Genomic DNA, 18,693 nt, shown 5'->3' on the forward strand with positions numbered 1-18,693 from the left:
TACAAGTCGGTGGATTCAGAAAGAGCCCGCTGTGTGTTAGCCAATGCTGCCCATTGGAGAGGAATGGCTGGCGGCAGCACCGGACACACCCTAACCCTGGCTCACCTTCTGAAGTCACTGGTAAGGAGTTCCAAAGGGCAAGCACACTTACCTTCTTGATGGCAGAGGGTCTGCAAGGTAGGGAAAAGATCCTCTATCTCTGGACTCTTCCTGGGCTGTGCAGTCATTCGGTGCTTGCACCAGGCACTGGAACAGACGATAAGATGTCCCCGTTTCCTCATGTCCTGTCCACTAGCGTCTTATATGCCCTGGGCAGGGTCTTTGCAGCTAGGTTCCATCTCATCGAAGTGAGCTGTTAAATCCTCACCATTCGCATGACTGTGGCTGCGCCTCGATGCCTCTCACTGTCTGCCTCTGCCTGGGATTCGCAGTTTGTAAGCAGTCCACGATGCCCTCAAATCCTGGTGGAAATTGATGGGAGGTGCTAGAAACAAGGTTCACCAAGGTCTAGGTTCCAAAATCCTGTCCAGACTGTCTTTCTGCCCTCACACAGCTAGCTCTGTAGCTGCTCGTGCTGCGGTGGAAATCCCCAGTGTGACCCAGGCTGTTGGAACTTTCACACCCGGCTTGGGACAAGTCTAAGCAGAGTGACTTGCTCAGGCTGCAGGTGAAACAGAACATTCTAGAGCTCCGGACAGGTGAATTGACGCTCCAGGTTATTGGACTCATCTCTTCCCCTGTACCTCCCGGATCCCTTGTCATCTTGATACCCCCCCCCCCCCACACACACACACACAGCACTGTTATCTTTCCTTTCTTGTTCGTTCCCCCAAGATCATGCATCCACACCAATGACATCACAATACAAAACAGTTTGCACATCTTAAAATCTCCAAATTCAAACACTTTAAAAATCCAGTTTCTTGAAAAGAAAAATTAATCTCTTTTAAAACCCCAGATCTCTTAAAATTCAGTCTCTCCACCGTGAGAGCTCGTAAAATCGAAAATAAGTTAAATCGTCCCACGCTTCAAGAGGGAAGAACCAGGGTACAGTCACAATCTGAGCAAAGCAAAGGCAAGGGTAGAAATAACTCAGCCTCCAATGACTGGGATTCACGCATGATCTTTTGGAATCCTTCAAAGGGTCACTTCCAGTCCCACTCTTTGCAGCACACACAGCTTCCCAGCTGGCTCCCCGCCAAGGCCGGTGCTGTTCTTGGTGGTTACCTCGCGATATTAGTATCTCCAAAATGCTGGGGTCTCCTGCTGCAACTGGCCTGCACCTTCACCGGTAGCCCCCTCCAAGCTATGTTCACGGTGCCAGTGCTCAGCTGTTCTCCATGACCCCTCCGTGCCTTCAAAACCAGTCCCAGCTGGATGAGTCAACAATACCAGCTCAGCTGCCGGTGTACGGTGCCACCTGGGCTGCCTCCGGATCACATCAGCTTCTGTGCGCAGACTCTCAGGAACCGCTTCCCTGAAGATATCCCTCAATTTTCAGCTGGTCTCTTCTTAATCACCACTCGTTTCTCAGCTCCAGCTGACCAGCCTCAAGCCTCCCAGCAAAGCAAAGGTTTCACCTTTAGTAGTTCTGGTATCTTGTGAACCGCAGCTAGCTAGCCAGAACCACAGACTCATTATTCAAAATGATGGCTCTTTGAACCTCCGTCTGGAAATTTCACAAGCCAGGCCCCCATTGTCTGCCTTGTTCTTGGTCCTTATCTTCCCAAACTCCTACAGAACAGCTCAGTGAGCTCTCGAGGCCCAAGGCTTTCCTAGCTCAAAGTCCCAAAGTCCTTCCACAATCCTCCCAAAACAAGGTCAATCCGTCACAGCAATACCCCACTATCCCCACTAAGACCAGTTTGTCTTAGTTAGAGTTTCCACACGTCAGTGTGGCCGTGGCTTACAGACATTGTCTCTTGAGCTCAAGATTTCCAGTTTGGCCCAGCTGTGCTTCCACGAGTGTCACCCTCCTCCACCAACAGCACCTGCTGTCACCATCTGAAACCTGAGCCAGCTGGGACTTAAGGGGATTGAGTATAGGGTGGGCTCGGAGCAGAGCACGGGGCAGGAGGCCACAGAAAGGAAAAAGCCTTCCCCTGGCGTGTAAAAAAGACAGCTATGGCTTTGGTTATGCTAATCCCCCAGCCGCTAAACTCATGAGTTAAGAACTGAGTGCTTGCAGTGTTAAGTCTGAGCGGGTGTTTACCTTCATGGTTCACTTAGCACCTAGCGTTCTCTCATTTCAACTCAAAGCGCTGCCCCTGCTGGCTCCTAGGCCACGCCCACCCTCACCCCACCCCCGGCTCTGTGGAACCTCTCATCTCCTTGATGCACGCAGCTCTTAGCACTTTGAACATGTCTCCTCCGGCTTGGATGGTGTCTGCCAAGAGCCCTACTAAGAACAACCACCTCAGGGGCTCCCCTTATATGCTGTATGCTCTCCTTGATGCTTTTAAGATTCTGGAGTCTTTAGGGCTATACACATACATGCACATGCACATATACACATACGTGTGCACACATACACATACATATACAATACATACACATACACATGTACATCATGTACATCATATACATCATATACATATACATATATATCATATACATCATATATCATATACATCATATCACATACACATACAAATACACACCAGTTGAGTGTGAACTGCCCTGCTCCCCAGGTTCCTATGTTTGAACACCCTACCTCTAAGAGTGGCTGTGGAAGGTTTAAGAAGTGGGTCTAGATCAGCAAAAAGTGGACTGCTGGAAGCTGGACCTCGAAGGTTCAGCCTCGCCTTCGGCCCAGCGCGCTTTCTGCTTCCTGATTTGCTGTGGTGTGAGGAGCCCAGGTTGTGTAGGCATAGCCACACCCATGGCCAGGCCATAACTGCCCTACCTCCACGGACCAAAACGCCCTAAGACTGTGAGCCACAATAAGTCCTCCCTCTGTCCCTCCCTTCCCTGCTCCTGTGAAGTGTCCTCCCTCCCCTGCTCCTGTGAAGTGTCCTCCCTCCCCTGCTCCTGTGAAGTGTCCTGCCACACCACCAGGGAACTGAAGCACAGGCCCCACCTTGAAGGCCGATGAGTCCTGGCGCCCCCTCCCTTCCCCATCTGGTGCTATCACGTGCAATGGGTCATGTGTTCCCGGACTCTGTCCACTGCTTTTTCATCTATTTTCCTCTTTGTCGGACTAAAGACCCCCAGTGGCCCTGTCTTAGGACTCACTGATCGTCCTCCTGGTAACTGTTCCTGTGGATGAATTTCTCGGCTCTGGGACTTCCGACTGGTTCTCTTCAACGTTCTCTAATATTCAGTCTCTAGTTCATATGCTGCTTCCTCTCCTTTTTCTTTTCACACCATTGACAAACACTTCTACCCTGCTGTTGACGGGACCTGGGGGTGGGGTGGGCAAACGGCACTCAGGAGCCAATATCCATCAAGAGCTCGTCCATCCTTGGGCCCCCTACCTTAGTGCCTCACCCAGACCTCATCTGAAAAGCCTCGGAGGCCAGTGTGGATGGACCTGTGTCCACTTACTTTCCTACGCTGTTTTCCACACAGCGCTTCCCTAACGCCATCGGTTTTCCTGCAGGAATGTTGCCTCTGAAGGAGCCACGCTCCCCCTTGAGCCCCCAAACACTGGTTCTAGCCAGCTGGTCTCGGGTCAGGTCTGAGAAAATGGATTTGCTTCTGTGCTCAGGGTCACGTGCACGCGCTTGGCTGGACCGCATGGCTGTTGCTGGGGACTATAGCGGAGATTCCTGCTTGCAAACCCATTTCCAAGGGCTCTAAGGTCCCTTTGACCACAGGGTAAATTGAACTCTCTCTGGGACCTTGGTCTATGCGGCTGGCACAAAAATGAGGACCACTCTATGATGCCTAAAACATCCGAAGACTCCAAGGATAATAAAGGGAAGAGGCACAGAGGCACTGATAGACTTACCTCCTTCCGGTCCTCTAGCAAAACTTCTATTCAGCTTAAGAGAGAAATTGGGTGTGAAATCTTGGGCCACTGGCAGACATGGGACAGAGGTTGGCACGCCTGTCCAGGGTGGTCTGAGTATTCCTGGCAAACCCAGGCCATAACTAACAGGGGTCCAAGTTCAGCCAGGCCACACTGGGACCCCTGGGTGGTAAGACTGCACAGTTCTTTATGAAGGACGACCGTTGCCGAACAGCCTTCAGAGAGGCTGGAGCTGAGCTGCTTTCAGAGTACTGACTACTGAGTGCCTCGTACTGAGGGCCTTTCAGAGCCTGTGGTGGGAACGGAGCCTGCAGGGCTGCCCCAGAGGCACACAAACGGCTCTCTCAGGAGTTGTCTGTGGTGTCAGAACGGCTCCCAAGACACACTGCAGCCAAGCCAGGGCCCGTCAACACCTGCTGTGCAGTGGAGTTTCACACAACCTATTGGTTGCATAGATTTCTCTGGGCCCTCCGAGAGACGGGCTGCCTTCCGAGGTACTAGTGGGCACAATTACTGTGGATCTTTAGCAGTGGTGATGGCAACAGGCTCAAGGCCAGACAGAGCTACAGCCTTTGTGGTGTGGGGCTGTCTGGGGGATTGGAATGTAAGCGACAGTCCCAACCGTCCTCTGGGGTCTTGATTCCCTCTAGAAGTGTCTCACAAGCACCCGTGTGAATCCCAGGATCCCACAAAAGCACATTTTTCCACAAGTGTCTGAATAAAAGGTTATCAGCAGAGACCCCCCCTCATTCTGTCACCTAATGAGTTTTGTTGTTATAAAATACGTATAACGTAAGTATATTTTATATGCTTGGCCCATTAGTGAAGCCATGTGGTTGTCACAGCTACTTTGCTGTGGAGTGTGCTTATCACCCCCAAAGGAACACCTCCTCCCTTCCCTTAGCCCCCCCCCCCTGCACTCACTTTCCTACGTTTATGTGGGAAGACCCCACCTAAACGTAGGAAACACTATCCCACGGCCCGGGGTCTCTGACGGAATGAACTAAGTGAACTGAGTTCCAAGCCCCCTATTTCTCACAGCTTCCTGGCTTCCTGGTGTGTCCCCAAACCAACTGCACCCTCAGACGGTGGGCCCCAATAAACCCTTCGCTAAGCTGTTTTTATCAGGTGCTCTGTCACAGTAACGAGACGGGTGACAACTCATTTCCTGGAAGTCTGTGCACTCAGCCTCATGGTTGGCTGCCACACTTAACAGTGTTCTAAGAATGTCTGGGATCTGAAGCCTTTTCTTCTGCCAGGACCATAACTTGTCTGAGTTTGAGAGGTTCTGTCACCAGGTGCCGGGTTCGGGCGGGTGACAGGTGCAGCCAGGAGGAACAAGTCTCAACATAGCTTATGAGTGAATGTCTTGGCAACTATCTCTGATAGATAGAGACCTGATTTACAGCCCAGCCTCTCTAAACAATTGGTTTTCTATAGTCCACTGCACTCTAAATGACTTTATGCTGATAACATGTGTGTGTGTGTGTGTGTGTGTGTGTGTCTGCACATACTCACACATGTCAGTGGAAGCCAGAAATCAACCTCATGTTATTCCCCAAAAACCAACCACCTTGTTTTCTGAGACTGGATCTCTCACACTGACTGCAGTTCACTGATGCAACGACACTGGCTGGCCAGTGAGTCCCAGATATCTGTCCAAGTATGCCTTTCCAATGCTGGGATCCCAAGCGTGTGTCAGCATACCGGGCTTCTTGTTTGAGCGCTGGAGGACGAGGTGTGGGTCCTCACAATGTCACGGCAAATACTTTATCAATAGGCCATCTCCTCAGCTCCCCCAAAAATAATTTTGACCAACAATGGCTGGTTAAAAATAAAAGATAATTCCTGGCAGCTTTGTACTATTTTACCCTTTAAAATGTTATATTTCTTGTTTTGTTTTATTTTATTCCCCTTATGTTACAAGGAACACACGGTTTGATGGTAGTAATTGGGTAGCATTCAAGACCGTAGTAGGGTGACCAGAGTCTGACCACCCATGCTGTGCCCTGCATCCAGGAACAATGTGCGTGCTGAAGGCGCACATCAGGGCCTCGGCCCTATCGCCTCCCCTGGCTACAGAAATCCTTACTTTTCAAAAATTCACCTCACTTCTCCGTTTTTTTTAGCTTTGTACCACTTAAGAGTTATTTATTCATGAGTTTCTGGAGCTCTTGAATTATCCTTTTGACGTTTAACCCGTTCCTGGAGGCTCCGAAAGTAGCTTTGTTGAAAGGGAAGATGAGAACGAAGTTGCCCGCGTGGTCGTTGGGTGTACTTCCGGCTTCCGGGAGGATGCCCGCGGGCGTCTTCGCCTTGTGCGGGGCGAGCACCTTGCGAGGCGAGTGCCGAGCCTTGTGCCTTGGCTTGCTTTTGGCTGCCTCTTTTGTCAGAAGTCTGTTCTGCCTGCTCATCATCTCTCTCAGCTGGGAGGTTCGAGTGTGCTTGGGACAGAGGTGCTGGACACATGGCTTGCCTTTACTGCCCGTCGTTGTCGTGGTCGTCGTCGTCGTCGTTGTCGAAAACTGTATGAGAGACGCATAGGAAGGGGAATCGGGGGTGGCGCAGAGCTCACTCTGATCGCTGCTGGCAAGGGAGACCATGGAGTTTGCCGGAGAACTTCTCCCGGAGTTTTTCTCCTCACTCCTGAGACCGTTCAAGTACACCAGGTCGATAATGTCGTGAACCAGGCTCCTCTTGACCGAGACATCCGTGGAACAGTCCAAGGTCAAAGCAGGGTTGTAGTTGACTTCCAAAAGCCACGGCTTTAGGTTGTCATCAATAAGGATGTCAAACCCAAAGAGCTCGAAGCAGTTGTTGGCGACAGGGACTGATGGAGCCATGGCCAGGACCGTGAGAATCACCATGTGGTTGATCTTCTGCCTCAGTAACAGGTCGTCCACATCCCAGTTCCGGAGGTAGGAGAAGAACCTGCTGAGAGTCCACTTGCAGCCTTGGCCCACCACCTCTTTGATCTTCTGATACGAGGCCCCCAGTTTGTTGATGCTGCTGTTGGTCAAATGGGAATAATAGTCCTCCAGATTGCTGAGATCGAACTTCTCAGTGGCAAACCGCACTAACCCTTCCTGATACATGTAAATAGTCAGAGGCTTAAAGCCGGTGACGCAGACATAGATGCGGAGGTCACACTTGTACCTGCCCACCAGTAAGGGGTTACAGATGTACTTCTGCACCACGTACGAGCCCTTGAACATGAGGTCTCGGATGTCACTGAAAATGATTATCCCCCTCCCTCCAGACAGCTCTGCCGGCTTGCAGATCCAGTAGCTCGGCTTGGTACCCAGATCCTGTTTTTCCTTGAAGTACTTGGCCACAAACTTGGTGTAGTCCTTGGGCATGATGAACGTCAGGGGTGTGAACTCGTAGAGCGACTCACCGTAGAGCCTTCTCATGTGCGCCAGGTGTTTGGCCAGGCAGTCCTTCCTGGTGAGATTGGTCGTCCCCGGGTGATGGTTGAGCTTCTGCCAGGGCTTGATGTTGACATACTCTGCCATCCGGAAGGAAGACGACCTCCAGTACAGATTCCAGTCCTCCACGTCCTGACGCTGCTCATCAAACTTGTCCCAGCCACGCTCCAGGAGGACACTCTGTACGACCCGAGGCGTGCTGTCATCCACCCGGAACACCAGCGGCTTCAGGACGTCTCCTTCGGCTTCATTCATCATCTGTGCTCAAAGGCTTCCTTTTCTAAAACATGGAACATCCAGACAGGATTAGACAACGGTGCCTCAGGTGAGAGAGGACATCATCTCCTTCCCCCTCCCCCAGCTCCTGCTTCCGTGTGCCGGGGTCCTCCCTGCCACCTCTGCCGACAAACCCACCTCCACCTCGGCCTGCCATTTGTCTGCCTACCTGTACAGTATGTCCCTCTAGTGACAGTCTAAAAATCTCTGCAGTCACACCACCCAAACTCTGCAGACCCTCCATTGTAGTCCTGCCTCTGTGATCAGCACTGTATCGGAAAGAATAAGAATGAGTGTAAACCAAAAATGTTAATTATTTTAAATAGATAAGCAAATTTAAACGCATCTTTTTGAAAAGGTGGAGAGGTTGGAGAGATGGGTCAGCGGGTAAAGTACTTGTCGACCTGAGTAGGTCAAGCATGAGGACTTGAGTCTGGATCCCTGACACCTACTTAAAAGACCAAGCGGTACAGTAGAGCTTGTCGGACGGTCAGTCAGTTTAGCCTACTGAGTTACTTCCGGGTCTGCAAGAGATGGTGTCTCCAATGACAAGGTAGGATGTAACAGAAGACACCCAGTATCGGCCTCTTGTCTCCGCACACCCATGAGGGCATGCACACCCGCACAGCCTGCATGCACACAGGTTAACACCCACTCACACTCACACACAGAAGAGTGAACCAACACCATGCGATTCCTGAGAGGTCCCTCAACCATGTGTCTCCAAAGGTGAGGCCCACTGTCACACACAGCATGCCACACCGGTGGGGCTAGGACCGACTCAACTGAAAGACACATGTTCATTGCTACAACCTGGGGCCAAATAAGAGACCTGAGTTTCTAGTGTGTTTTTAAGCTGAGCTTAATGATGTCAATAAACGATTCAAGTTCTGTGAATGTGTGCATATCTGTGTGTGTGTGATGGGTGTATGTATGTGGTATGTGTGTCTATGTATGTGTGGTGTGTGTATGTATGTATGTATGTATGTAAGTGTGTATATGTGATGTGTGTGTTTGTGTTGTGTGCACTATGTGTATGTAGGGGTCTCTGTGTGTGATGTGTGTGGTGTATGTAATCTGTGTATCTCTGTGTATGTGGTATGTGTGCCTATGTGTAAGTGATGTGTATATATGTGGTATATGTGTCTATGTGTATGTAATGTGTGTATATGTGGTATGTGTGTCTCTGTGTATGTGATGTGTGTCTGTGGGATATGTGTGTGCGTATGTGGTGTGTATGTGTGTGTTAGGTGTGGTGTTGTGTGGTATGGTATGCATCTGTGTTGTAAATTGTGGGGTGCATACGCCGAGGGGCCACAGTCAGTTACTTTTAAGTTAAAAATGCTTTTCTTTGGCAGAGGTGTAGCTCTGGGGTCGAACATTTCCTGAGAATGGGAAAGCTCTTGTTTTGGCACCAGTGTCCCACCAGCCTATTGTCCACCTCTGAGAACTAGTCATGTTTCCTAAGCTTACTTGGTCCTAAGTACTGTGGAGCCTGTGAAGATTTCACAAGCAGCACGGGCAGGAAAATGGATTCAGAAAGACCAATAGCCATCCCCAGCGTCTCCCCACTCTTGTGCAGGACACATTTGAGGTTCAAAAGGAGAACAGCGATTTGCTGTGGCTGTGCCTGCCCTGGAGGTGTGCTGGCCAGACTGTCTATCTAGGTCACATAAGTCTGCACACCCATGTTCCTGTCTTCCGCAGAAGCAAGACTCTGAGCTGCTCGTAAGTCACGGAGCAGTCTGACATGTTCATGGTATCATACAGGAGCTGTTCTAAACTTCATGACGTAAAGAATGGTATGGGCCATAGCATGGGCTATGATATGTGGCCATAGCACAGACTATGGTATAGCCCATACTGTGGGCCATGGCTGTGTTGTGGTCATAGTGTGGGCTTGGTATTGTCGGGATGGAGGGTTCCACCACGGAGCACAAGAGCCGGTAACAGAAGGCTCTAACCTTTTGGAAAGAGATCAATTCACTCAGGCGACCACGGGACCTGGTGAGAAAGGCCCCGCAGCAGCTGGGCGCCTCTCCCTGATGGGAATGGCCCACTCTGCGGTGTATCCTCTTAGTAGTGGAAATTCGCTTTGTTTTATCAGCTTCCCAGGTAGCAGAGCAAGGGATTTGCCCAATTTTAATTGCCGCCAATGTCTCCAAGTGCCATCATGATCTGCTAAGTCAGAGCCAGGGCCTGGCAGCAGGCACCATCTGGTATTGCCTGACACAGCCCTTGCCAATGTGCAGGGAAACCTCGGGATGCACTGCTTCCAATGGGGTGGTAACATCTCACACCCTCTGCCATGAGAAAATCATTCTTCTATTTCATTTTGTTCCCAGTGGGACGAGTTCTACTTCAGGAGCACAGCATCTTCCCGAGGCCACACCCGCCTTCACTGTCTCTTCAACCAGAGTAGAGAAAGAGACACACTCAGTGCCCTGGCCCAATTCCCCAGACAGGCTGGGTGGTCTACTGGGTTGCACTGGAGGCCTTGCAGGTAGCACTGCAGGGCGAGTATAGCTGCTGCTAGCTTAGCGCTGCAGGGTCCCCTCCAGTGGAAGGGTTGCAGATGGTCCCTGCAGGGGTTCTGGGTATCTCTGCATGGCCCCTCTCTGCCCTCTTCAGGGCCAGAGGCTTAGGAAAGACTACATGAGGTAAGCCTGTTTGTTCCTGCATCAGGTGCCCTGCACGTGATAGAGTAAATGAGGGGCCAGCAAGCCAAAGAATGAGGAGGGAGGGACATAGGTGTTCTAGTCCTCTGTGTGTATGTATGTGTGTATGTGCATGTGTGTGCACATGTGCATGTAAGCACATGTGAGCGTGCATGTATGTGTACATGTATGTATGTATACGTGTATGTGCATGTGCATATATGTGCATGTGTGTATGCATGAGTATATGCATGTGCATGCATGTGCGTGCATGTAAGTGTGCATGTATATGTGCATGTGAGTGTGTGCATATATATATGTGCTTGTGTGTATGCATGTGAATGCATGTGTATGCATGTATGCATGTGTATGTGTATATGCATTTGTGTGTATGTGAGTATACATGTGTGTGCATGTGAGTATGCATGTATATGTGCATGTGAGTGTGTGCATATATATGTGCATTGGAATGCATGGGTACACATGTGAGTGTGTGCATGTGTGTATATATATGTGCATGTGAATACATGTGTGTGCATGTGAGTGTGTGCATATATGTGCATGTGACTGCATGTGTGCGCATGTGAGTGTGTGCATGTGTGTGCATGTGTATATGCATATGCGCGTACATGTCTGTATGTGCATGTGTATATGCATGTGTGTGTGCATGTCTGTGGAGTTCTGAGGCTGATGCCACATCTTCAGTAATCACTCTCTCTCTTAGATACTAAGGTTGGCTCTCTTACTGAAGCTGTCTCTTTCGCTAAGCCCAGAATTTAGCTTCAGCTAGTCAGGCTGGCCAGCTTGCCCTGGGGTCTCTCTGACTCCCCTCCAATGCACAGTTACAGGTGGGCTCCCACATCTACTCGGCCTTTACATGGGTTCTGGATCCAAACTCTGCTCCTCCTGCTTGTGCAACAAGCACTTGACCCACTGAGTCAACTCCCCAGCCACTGCACATTTCTGTTCTCAGCGTCTCCTTACCTAGGTTAGAGGCCAGGAGTCTGGCACCAAAGCAAGTCCCTAAACCCAAAGTTCAGAAGAAAAATTTGTTCCAAGACAAAGGGTTGCCACAGATACGAACATTTACAAAGAGCAAACCCCGGACCTTCACCTCACCCATAGGAAACAGTCGTCACTGTGTGGGGGTGGCAATATCCGTGTATGTATGTCTCAGTGTGTGGAGGTATGTGGGTAAAAGTGTATGTGTGGATGTGGATATGGATGTGGGTGGATATGAGGTGGGTAGGTGGGGGTGATGTGTGTGCGTGTGTTTATGTGTGGGGGGGTGAGATTTGGGGATGGGTAAGTTTGTGTGTGTGTGTGATGTGTGGAGATGGACTGGGTAGGTATGGGGTGGTGTATATGTGTGTTTGTATGTGGGTGGTTGTGGAGGTGTGAGATCTGGTGTGGTGGAGGATATGGGAAAGCCCTGGGGAGGTGGTGTACATACGAATGTATGGGTGTGAGTAGGTGTGTAACGTGTAGTTGTTTATTTAGACTTCTAGCCTAAAACCCACAAGATGTACTGATGGGAAATTGGCAAGATGATGTCACAACCAGTCAGGATCGTAATGAAAACTGCAAACACATTAAAAGTCATGCAGCCCGGGGCACTTGGATGCAGAGGCCCCGACGGCTTCAGCTTGTACCATGTATGTGGCACTGATATAAATACGAGATCAAACTGAATGCATCTGACTCACACTGAAAACCACACTATGCTATGATGAGTGTGTGACATGCAAATACACCATCACAGAGATAACATGACTCAGTTAACTAACCGTTCCCACCATGCATGCAGTGAAGACACAGTCATTTTGGCCCTCTCATCTTGTACCTTAGCTTAGCTGGGCCTCAGCGGGGCTCCTGAGGCCGACAGCTTTATTCTGTCCATTTATATAAACAGGCATTGTAACGTTTACACCTGAAGCATCCCTAACAGGCTCTCTCCAATTTGAAGCGCTGTTTTGATCCTTTAATGTGGCAATGAAAGCCACGCCCACCCGAGGTGTGGTCTTGGCATCTTGTCTAGGGCTCACACTTGCACCACAGTGCCTTCACATGGCGCCTTCCCTTTGTGGTGGACTGAAATCCCTCCCAAACTTCGAGCTACAGTAAACCTCCATTTCCCCCCCCCCCCTTTTTTCTTTTTTTGTTTTGTTTTTTTTTTTTTTTTTGAGACAGGTTTTTTCTGTATATCCCTGGCTATCCTTGAACTCACTCTGTAGATCAGGCTGACCTTGAACTCAGAAATCCTGCCTGCCTCTGCCTCCCGAGTGCTGGGATTAAAGGCGTGTGAGTGCTGGGATTAAAGGCGTGTGCCACCACCGACCAGCAAACCTTCCCCTCTTAAGGAGTTTCTGTCAGGTGTGCTCGCCACAGGGACACCAGTCAACATTCTTTCCAAACGTAAAAGTTCCTTTGGAGTCACAGTTCTCAGCTTGGTTGCGAACTCCACTAACTCCACATGTAGTTTTCTCACTAGGACAGCAAAGGACCCAAGCCGACCACATCATGATCTCCATCTCTCATTTCTAGAAGATTCCTCTTGGGGGAGCCCCTTAGTAGGTCTTACAGGTGTGCGGCTACAGGAGTTTTGGTCTCTTTGTTACCAGCATACACTGCCAAGAGCCCACTTGGCACCAAGACTTCATATGTGGGTAGCCAAGACCAGACTACCACAGAAAAACTGCCTAAGGGAACCTAGCTGTCTGGAAGAGAAGGGACTGGGAGTCACCACAGTGTTTCACTGGGGGATGCCTCCACCAGGAATCCTCACTTGAAGACTCACCTCAGAGCAGGACAATGTCAGCCCAGATCTTGGGGATTAACTAGGACAGTCACCTACAGGAATAGCAATACATGTGCACCCCACTGTGTGCCTGCGGTTCCGGTACCACGGGATGCCAGCCATGGGATAGTAGGGTCCGAGCTCTCAAGTCAATGAAAATACCAACCACCACTTAACTGCATGGTAATGAGAGCCTCTAAAGGCACCGGAACCCTCAAGTTTGCCACCAACAGGCAGACGTGTCTTAAAATATGCAGAGCTCCCTCATTTCTCGTCTTCAACCACACTAATGTCATCAGAACACAAACTTCACCTAACAAAAAAACCAACCCGATTCCGTGGAAGCCATAGGGAGGCTCATTACCAGATCGTTGCTAAAATGATAGGTTTTGTGATCACATTGAGTCTGGTTCAGCCCTGGCTACAAGCTCTTCAGGAAAAGGGCTCTGATGCTTTTCCCATGCTTCGACGTAATCCTGGGCAGATGGGGTCCCACGAGAAAAGACTCGGCGAAAAGGTCTACAGACCAAGATGTGTCGGGGACACAACACCCAGAAGCCAGAGACTTCCGTAATAGCGACAGGTTCTGAGCCATTTGTCCCCCCGCAACGGGCTCTCAAGTCAGAACCAAGAGTTGGTTCTTCGCTTATGTTTTATCTCCTGACACAGTCTCTGCTTAAGCCAGGCTGTGCCAGGTAGCTCTCCACCTGGCCACGATCAAGCCAAGTGCAAGTCCACATCAGCAAATACCATGAACTTCAGTCATTTAGGAACTGAGAGGGAAAGTCAGATATTTGGTTGTTAGGCAGAGGTGCCCTTTCTGGGGGACCCTGGTACTAGATCCACGAAAGCAGTTCCCACCCCACAGACAGGAAGCTTCCCTGGGCGGGGGGGACTTAAAGTGTCCAGCAAGTGCAAAACACGAAACAGAAAGCCGCACTTCATTTTGGTTTTTTTGGTTTGTTTTGTTTTTGAGATAAGTTCTCTCTACATAGCTTTGTCTGTTCTGGAATTCACTATGTAGTCCAGGCTGGCCTCAAACTCACAAAGATCCCACTGCCTCCCAAGTGCTGGTATTAAAGGCCTGTACCTTTCTACCTGAAAGGTTAATTTGTATTGTGAGGGTTTTTTTTAATGTTTTTTTTAGGATTGTTCTATTTTATTTATTTTTTTATTAGATATTTTTTAAATTTACATTTCAAATGTTATGCCCTTTCCTGGTTTCCCCTCCAAAAATACCCTATCCCATCCCTCCTCCCCCTACTCACCAACCCACCCACTCCTTCTTCCCTATCCTGGCATTCCCCTATACTATACTATTTTGGTTTTTTGAGACAGGGTTTCTCTATATAGCCATGGCTGTTCTGGAACTCACTCTGTAGACCAGGCTAGCCTCGAACTCAGAAATACCCCTGCCTCAGCCTCTCAAGTGCTGGGATTGAATTAGCTACCTTTTCTGGACTCTCAGGATTTACTCATGGATGGCATAAGCCTTTTGATAGAGCACGGTTCCTCATCTTCTGGTAAGTGCCTTTACCCCGTGTCTACTGCAGGGTCTGCTGGTCTGAAAAACCCCAGGAACACGTGACAACTTCACACAGCTTAGCTCAGCCAGCTCTGACTCTAAACGCCAGCCTTTTAGACATCTGAAATGTTCACCTTTATCAATCAGGGACACACAGGAGCCACAGGCCTCCAGACTTCCTTTTTCAGTCCCATAACAGACACGTGGAAGACACCTTCGAAAGGAGGGAAGGTTTGCGTTAGCTTCCGGTGTCTGATGTCTCCATCCGAGGCTGGATGGGTCCCTCAGGTTAAAAGGCGAGGCAGGATATCATAGCAGGGGCTGTGTGTGGCCAAGCTGCTTGTCCCATTGTGGCCAGAAAGCATAAAGACACAGACAAGGAAAGGCCAGGGCAAGCCGTGCCTTTCAAAGGCTTGGCCCCATCGGCCAGCTTCCTCACCTAGGCTCAGCCCTCCTGAGTCTCCATTTCTCAGTATTTTGTTTAAATATTGAATCTGTACAGGGATAGAAGGGGGCATTGATTAGGTCAATCCTGGGCTCCCGCTTTTACTCAGAGCTTCCTCCTTTTCCCTATGAGGATTCATGACACTCCCTGTGTTCCTAATGGGAACAGCCAGGTGCCCCCAGTAGGTCATCTCGCTCAGTCACACACCCAACTCAGTTGACTCTCCTCTACCCAGGAGATGCCAGGTAGAGAGAGAGGAGCACCCTTCCGTTACCTCCTTTATCACAGACACGAATGCTAATACCGTTTTCTCCGTACGACCAGCATCCGGCACACAGGGCATCCTGGAAATGCATCTTTGGGTTGAAGTCTGTTGTAGGTACACAGCCTGGGCGGGTGGCTCGGACTACGGCTCCTGCTAAGCCCCTTGAAGCAGGTCCTGTTGTAGGCCAGGCCAGTGCGTACTCACTGAATAGCCTGTGCCCTCTTCAGAAGGTGCTGGACTCTAGGTGTCACTTTGGCAGATCTGTCCCCAGCCTAATGTATAGGAATGGCCTCTCTTTGGGTCACAGATACCAAGAGTGGGTGTTGTCCCCTGTGCAGCTAAGTGGATAAGGGCAGGATGACAGAAATGCTTGTTGCTTAGCAATGCACAGCCCGCTGTCCTCACAAAGGGAGGGACTTCCCTACCTCAGAGAAGACTGGCAGCCAGGATCCAGCAAGTGAGTGCCACCAGGGGTGGGGGAGGGTGGAGTGGGGGCAAAGGGGGGGGGCTGTGTTGCTCGTGCTTTGGGGACTTCATAGGGACTCTGAGGCCTACCATATTCCTTTGCAGATGAGACCTCTCTTCCTGGAAAACAGATGGGTTTTTCAAATCTATACTATTTTGCCATCTCCAGAAACAACGAGGCTTTCTTACTGCTTCCAGTGTCCACGGCAGGGACCTGAGCGCTGCCTGTCTGGCGAATGTCGGCGGGAGCCAGAGGACTCATCTGATATTTGTTTCTGAGCCAGAGACCCTTCCGATCAGCCGAGTCTCGAGCATCGCTGACTGGTGATTCACCGTTGACATATTGCAAGTACAAGAAGTCTCAGCCAAGAGGCTGCCTGGACTCTACTAGGCAAACAGAACAGCCAAACTCGAGCTGTGCTTCTGCACCAGGAGGCCAAGGCTCGTGGTATGCAACCCACAAGCATGTTTCTTTCTTGGTTATTTTAAATTACTCACTACCTTCCCGATCTAGGTGCTGATAAATTTTGTTTTTTAAAAAAAATAAATATAATTAAGTTTATGTTCTTTATGAGCACAAACTGGAGGCTGGCTTTGACATGTATTCTATTTGGATAGTGTACTGGCTGGTTTTGTGCATCTAGTTGACACAGGCTGGTGTTCTCACAGAGAAAGGAGCCTCAGTTGAGAAAATGTCTTCATGAGATCCAGCTGTGGGGCATTTTCTCAATTAGTGATCAAGTGGGGAGGGCCCCTTGTGGGTGGTGCCATCTCTGGGCTTGGTAGTCCTGGGTTCTATAAGAGAGCAGGCTGAGCAAGTCAGGGGAAGCAAGCCAGTAAGGAACATCCCTCCATGGCCTCTGCATCAGTTCCTGCTTCCTGACCTGCTTGAGTTCTAGTCCTGACTTCCTTTAGTGATGAACAGCAATGTGGAAGTGTAAGCTGAATAAACCCTTTCCTCCCCAACTTGCTTCTTGGTCATGATGTTTTGTGCAGGAACAGAAACCGTGACAAAGACAGAGTGTATCCAGTTCAGGGAGATAACAGAGGATGGCAGAATCTGGGCCTAGGTTAACTATTTTAGTGATGTGGAAATCCTAAATTTAACAGTTTTTAATTTTTCCTCCATTTGAGAGGAAGAAGCGTCCAGGATCTGTGTCACTCTGAGCTTGAGTATCCACACTAGGGGAGAGGGGCCACCCAGGGTAGCAGTCATTGCCAAGCACAGTTGAACACAGAGACATAACACACCTGAGTCCAGTTTCACACATCCTAGACTGCCTGGCTGGGAGCCGGGTCTCTCCAGGTTCCCACTGGGTTTCATCATGGCTCGGTTCTTTCCTGGGCTGCGTGCCCACAGGACCTCATGGGCCAGCTTGAGAGAATGCGGTATTCCAGGAACAGCCAGACTGAGCCTGGGCTTTGTGGTACTGAGCAGTCCTTGTTCCATGACACTGGTCCAGGGTCACCTCAGCCTCTGCTAACAATCCTGGCGTGCCTACCATCATAGCCCCAATCTGCCCCTAATGTCCTCCTGTGGACTTATATCACCAACTCCTGTCCAAGAGGGAGAATGTACCCCACACCAGAGCCGCAAGGATCCCCTCCCTACTATCTCCCCAAAGAGAGGAGCTGCTTGGATCCTTAGACCTGTTTCATGTTAACTGAATTAAGTCCTTGGTTAACTTGTCATGTTTCTTGTAAGTCCTTCAGCAGTTCTGAAGTCGCAAAGACAATACCCAGAAGTCTATCCTTTGCAACCACCATCTGTCCCGATGCACAGGCTCTGTGCCTAGAGTGAGCGTTCCTGTGAACTACCAACCAGGGCCTTTTCTCCGGCCCTAGTGCTGACCCAGTCATCTTGTCTTTCCTGTCTGGTTGCTAGTCACAGCCGCTGCCTGTCTTCTCATTTCACTGTTTGTATAAAAGATTTCTCCACAGTGGAACTGCATTGTCTTGCCACTTCCTTGCTGGCCGTAGCTAAGACAGTGCTAATTAAAGACCCGTCAAGTGAAGAGATGAAGCCCTCACAGTTTGTTCTTGCAGTACGGTTCTGGGTGACACGCCAGCCTGTTTTCCTTTCTCGGCATGTAAGATGGACTCCGAGAAAACAGGCTCACATCTCAGAGGAGCCACTGCCTATAAAGCTGGGCCCTTGAGGAGAGCCCATGTGCGGCAGCGTGGGGATGACGGAGAGGGGGAGGAAGCCAGGGAGAGGCATGGGAGGCCCCAGGAAGGAAGGCCTTCTAAAGCAGGACCAGCAGGCATCCGGTTCCCATCAGCCAGTGTGAGTGAGGTCCACATCTCCATGGCCACTGTCAATACCCCCAGACTTGCCTCTCCTAAGGACACCATGCCATCCCCAGAATGTCATTCAGCAACTCAGGATACAGGGATTTGCATGCATGGAACTGTACAGAGCCATGTTGGAGTATCATGCCCCATGGCAGGAACTTGACATTGGCCAAGGACAATTCCTGGCTTCAGGCAGGAATCTGACGTTAGGGCACAATAATAGGGAAGTAGGTTACAGCAGGAATTTTTATCCTAGAGTGGAGTGCTGAGAGTGTACTTGACATTGGTCAAGGTGAACTTCTCCCAGCCTATCCCGTGCTAGTCAGGATCCTGCTCCACCTAGGGTGGAGTACTCAGAGTGAAGGTTAAGTTCTTTGTTCCTCCAGATCTACAAATTCCTGAATTAAGCAGCTGACCCACCCAGCTGCTTGAGCAGTAGAGCCAAGGACCGCCAGAAGACTTCCCCGGAAATCAGCCGGAGTCTGGGGGGAGGGGCTTGCCCAAACTGTTAAAAGGTCTGACCTGGATTAAAGTTGGGGCCTTGATCGGTAAACTATTGTCCTGGTC

The 18,693-nt window shown here is 50.0% G+C and overlaps 1 protein-coding gene across 1 annotated transcript; it reads right to left on the bottom strand.

Annotated features, from left to right (window-relative positions):
- Positions 1-6,120: 6,120 nt before the first annotated feature.
- Positions 6,121-7,921, bottom strand: Ttll2 (tubulin tyrosine ligase like 2). The gene is given in 3 exon segments (XM_052169834.1): positions 6,121-7,650; positions 7,652-7,681; positions 7,847-7,921. Coding segments are annotated over 3 exon segments (1,635 nt in total).
- Positions 7,922-18,693: the final 10,772 nt, after the last annotated feature.

This window comes from Apodemus sylvaticus, chromosome 23 (assembly GCF_947179515.1).
Source record: "Apodemus sylvaticus chromosome 23, mApoSyl1.1, whole genome shotgun sequence".
NCBI lineage: Eukaryota > Metazoa > Chordata > Mammalia > Rodentia > Muridae > Apodemus > Apodemus sylvaticus.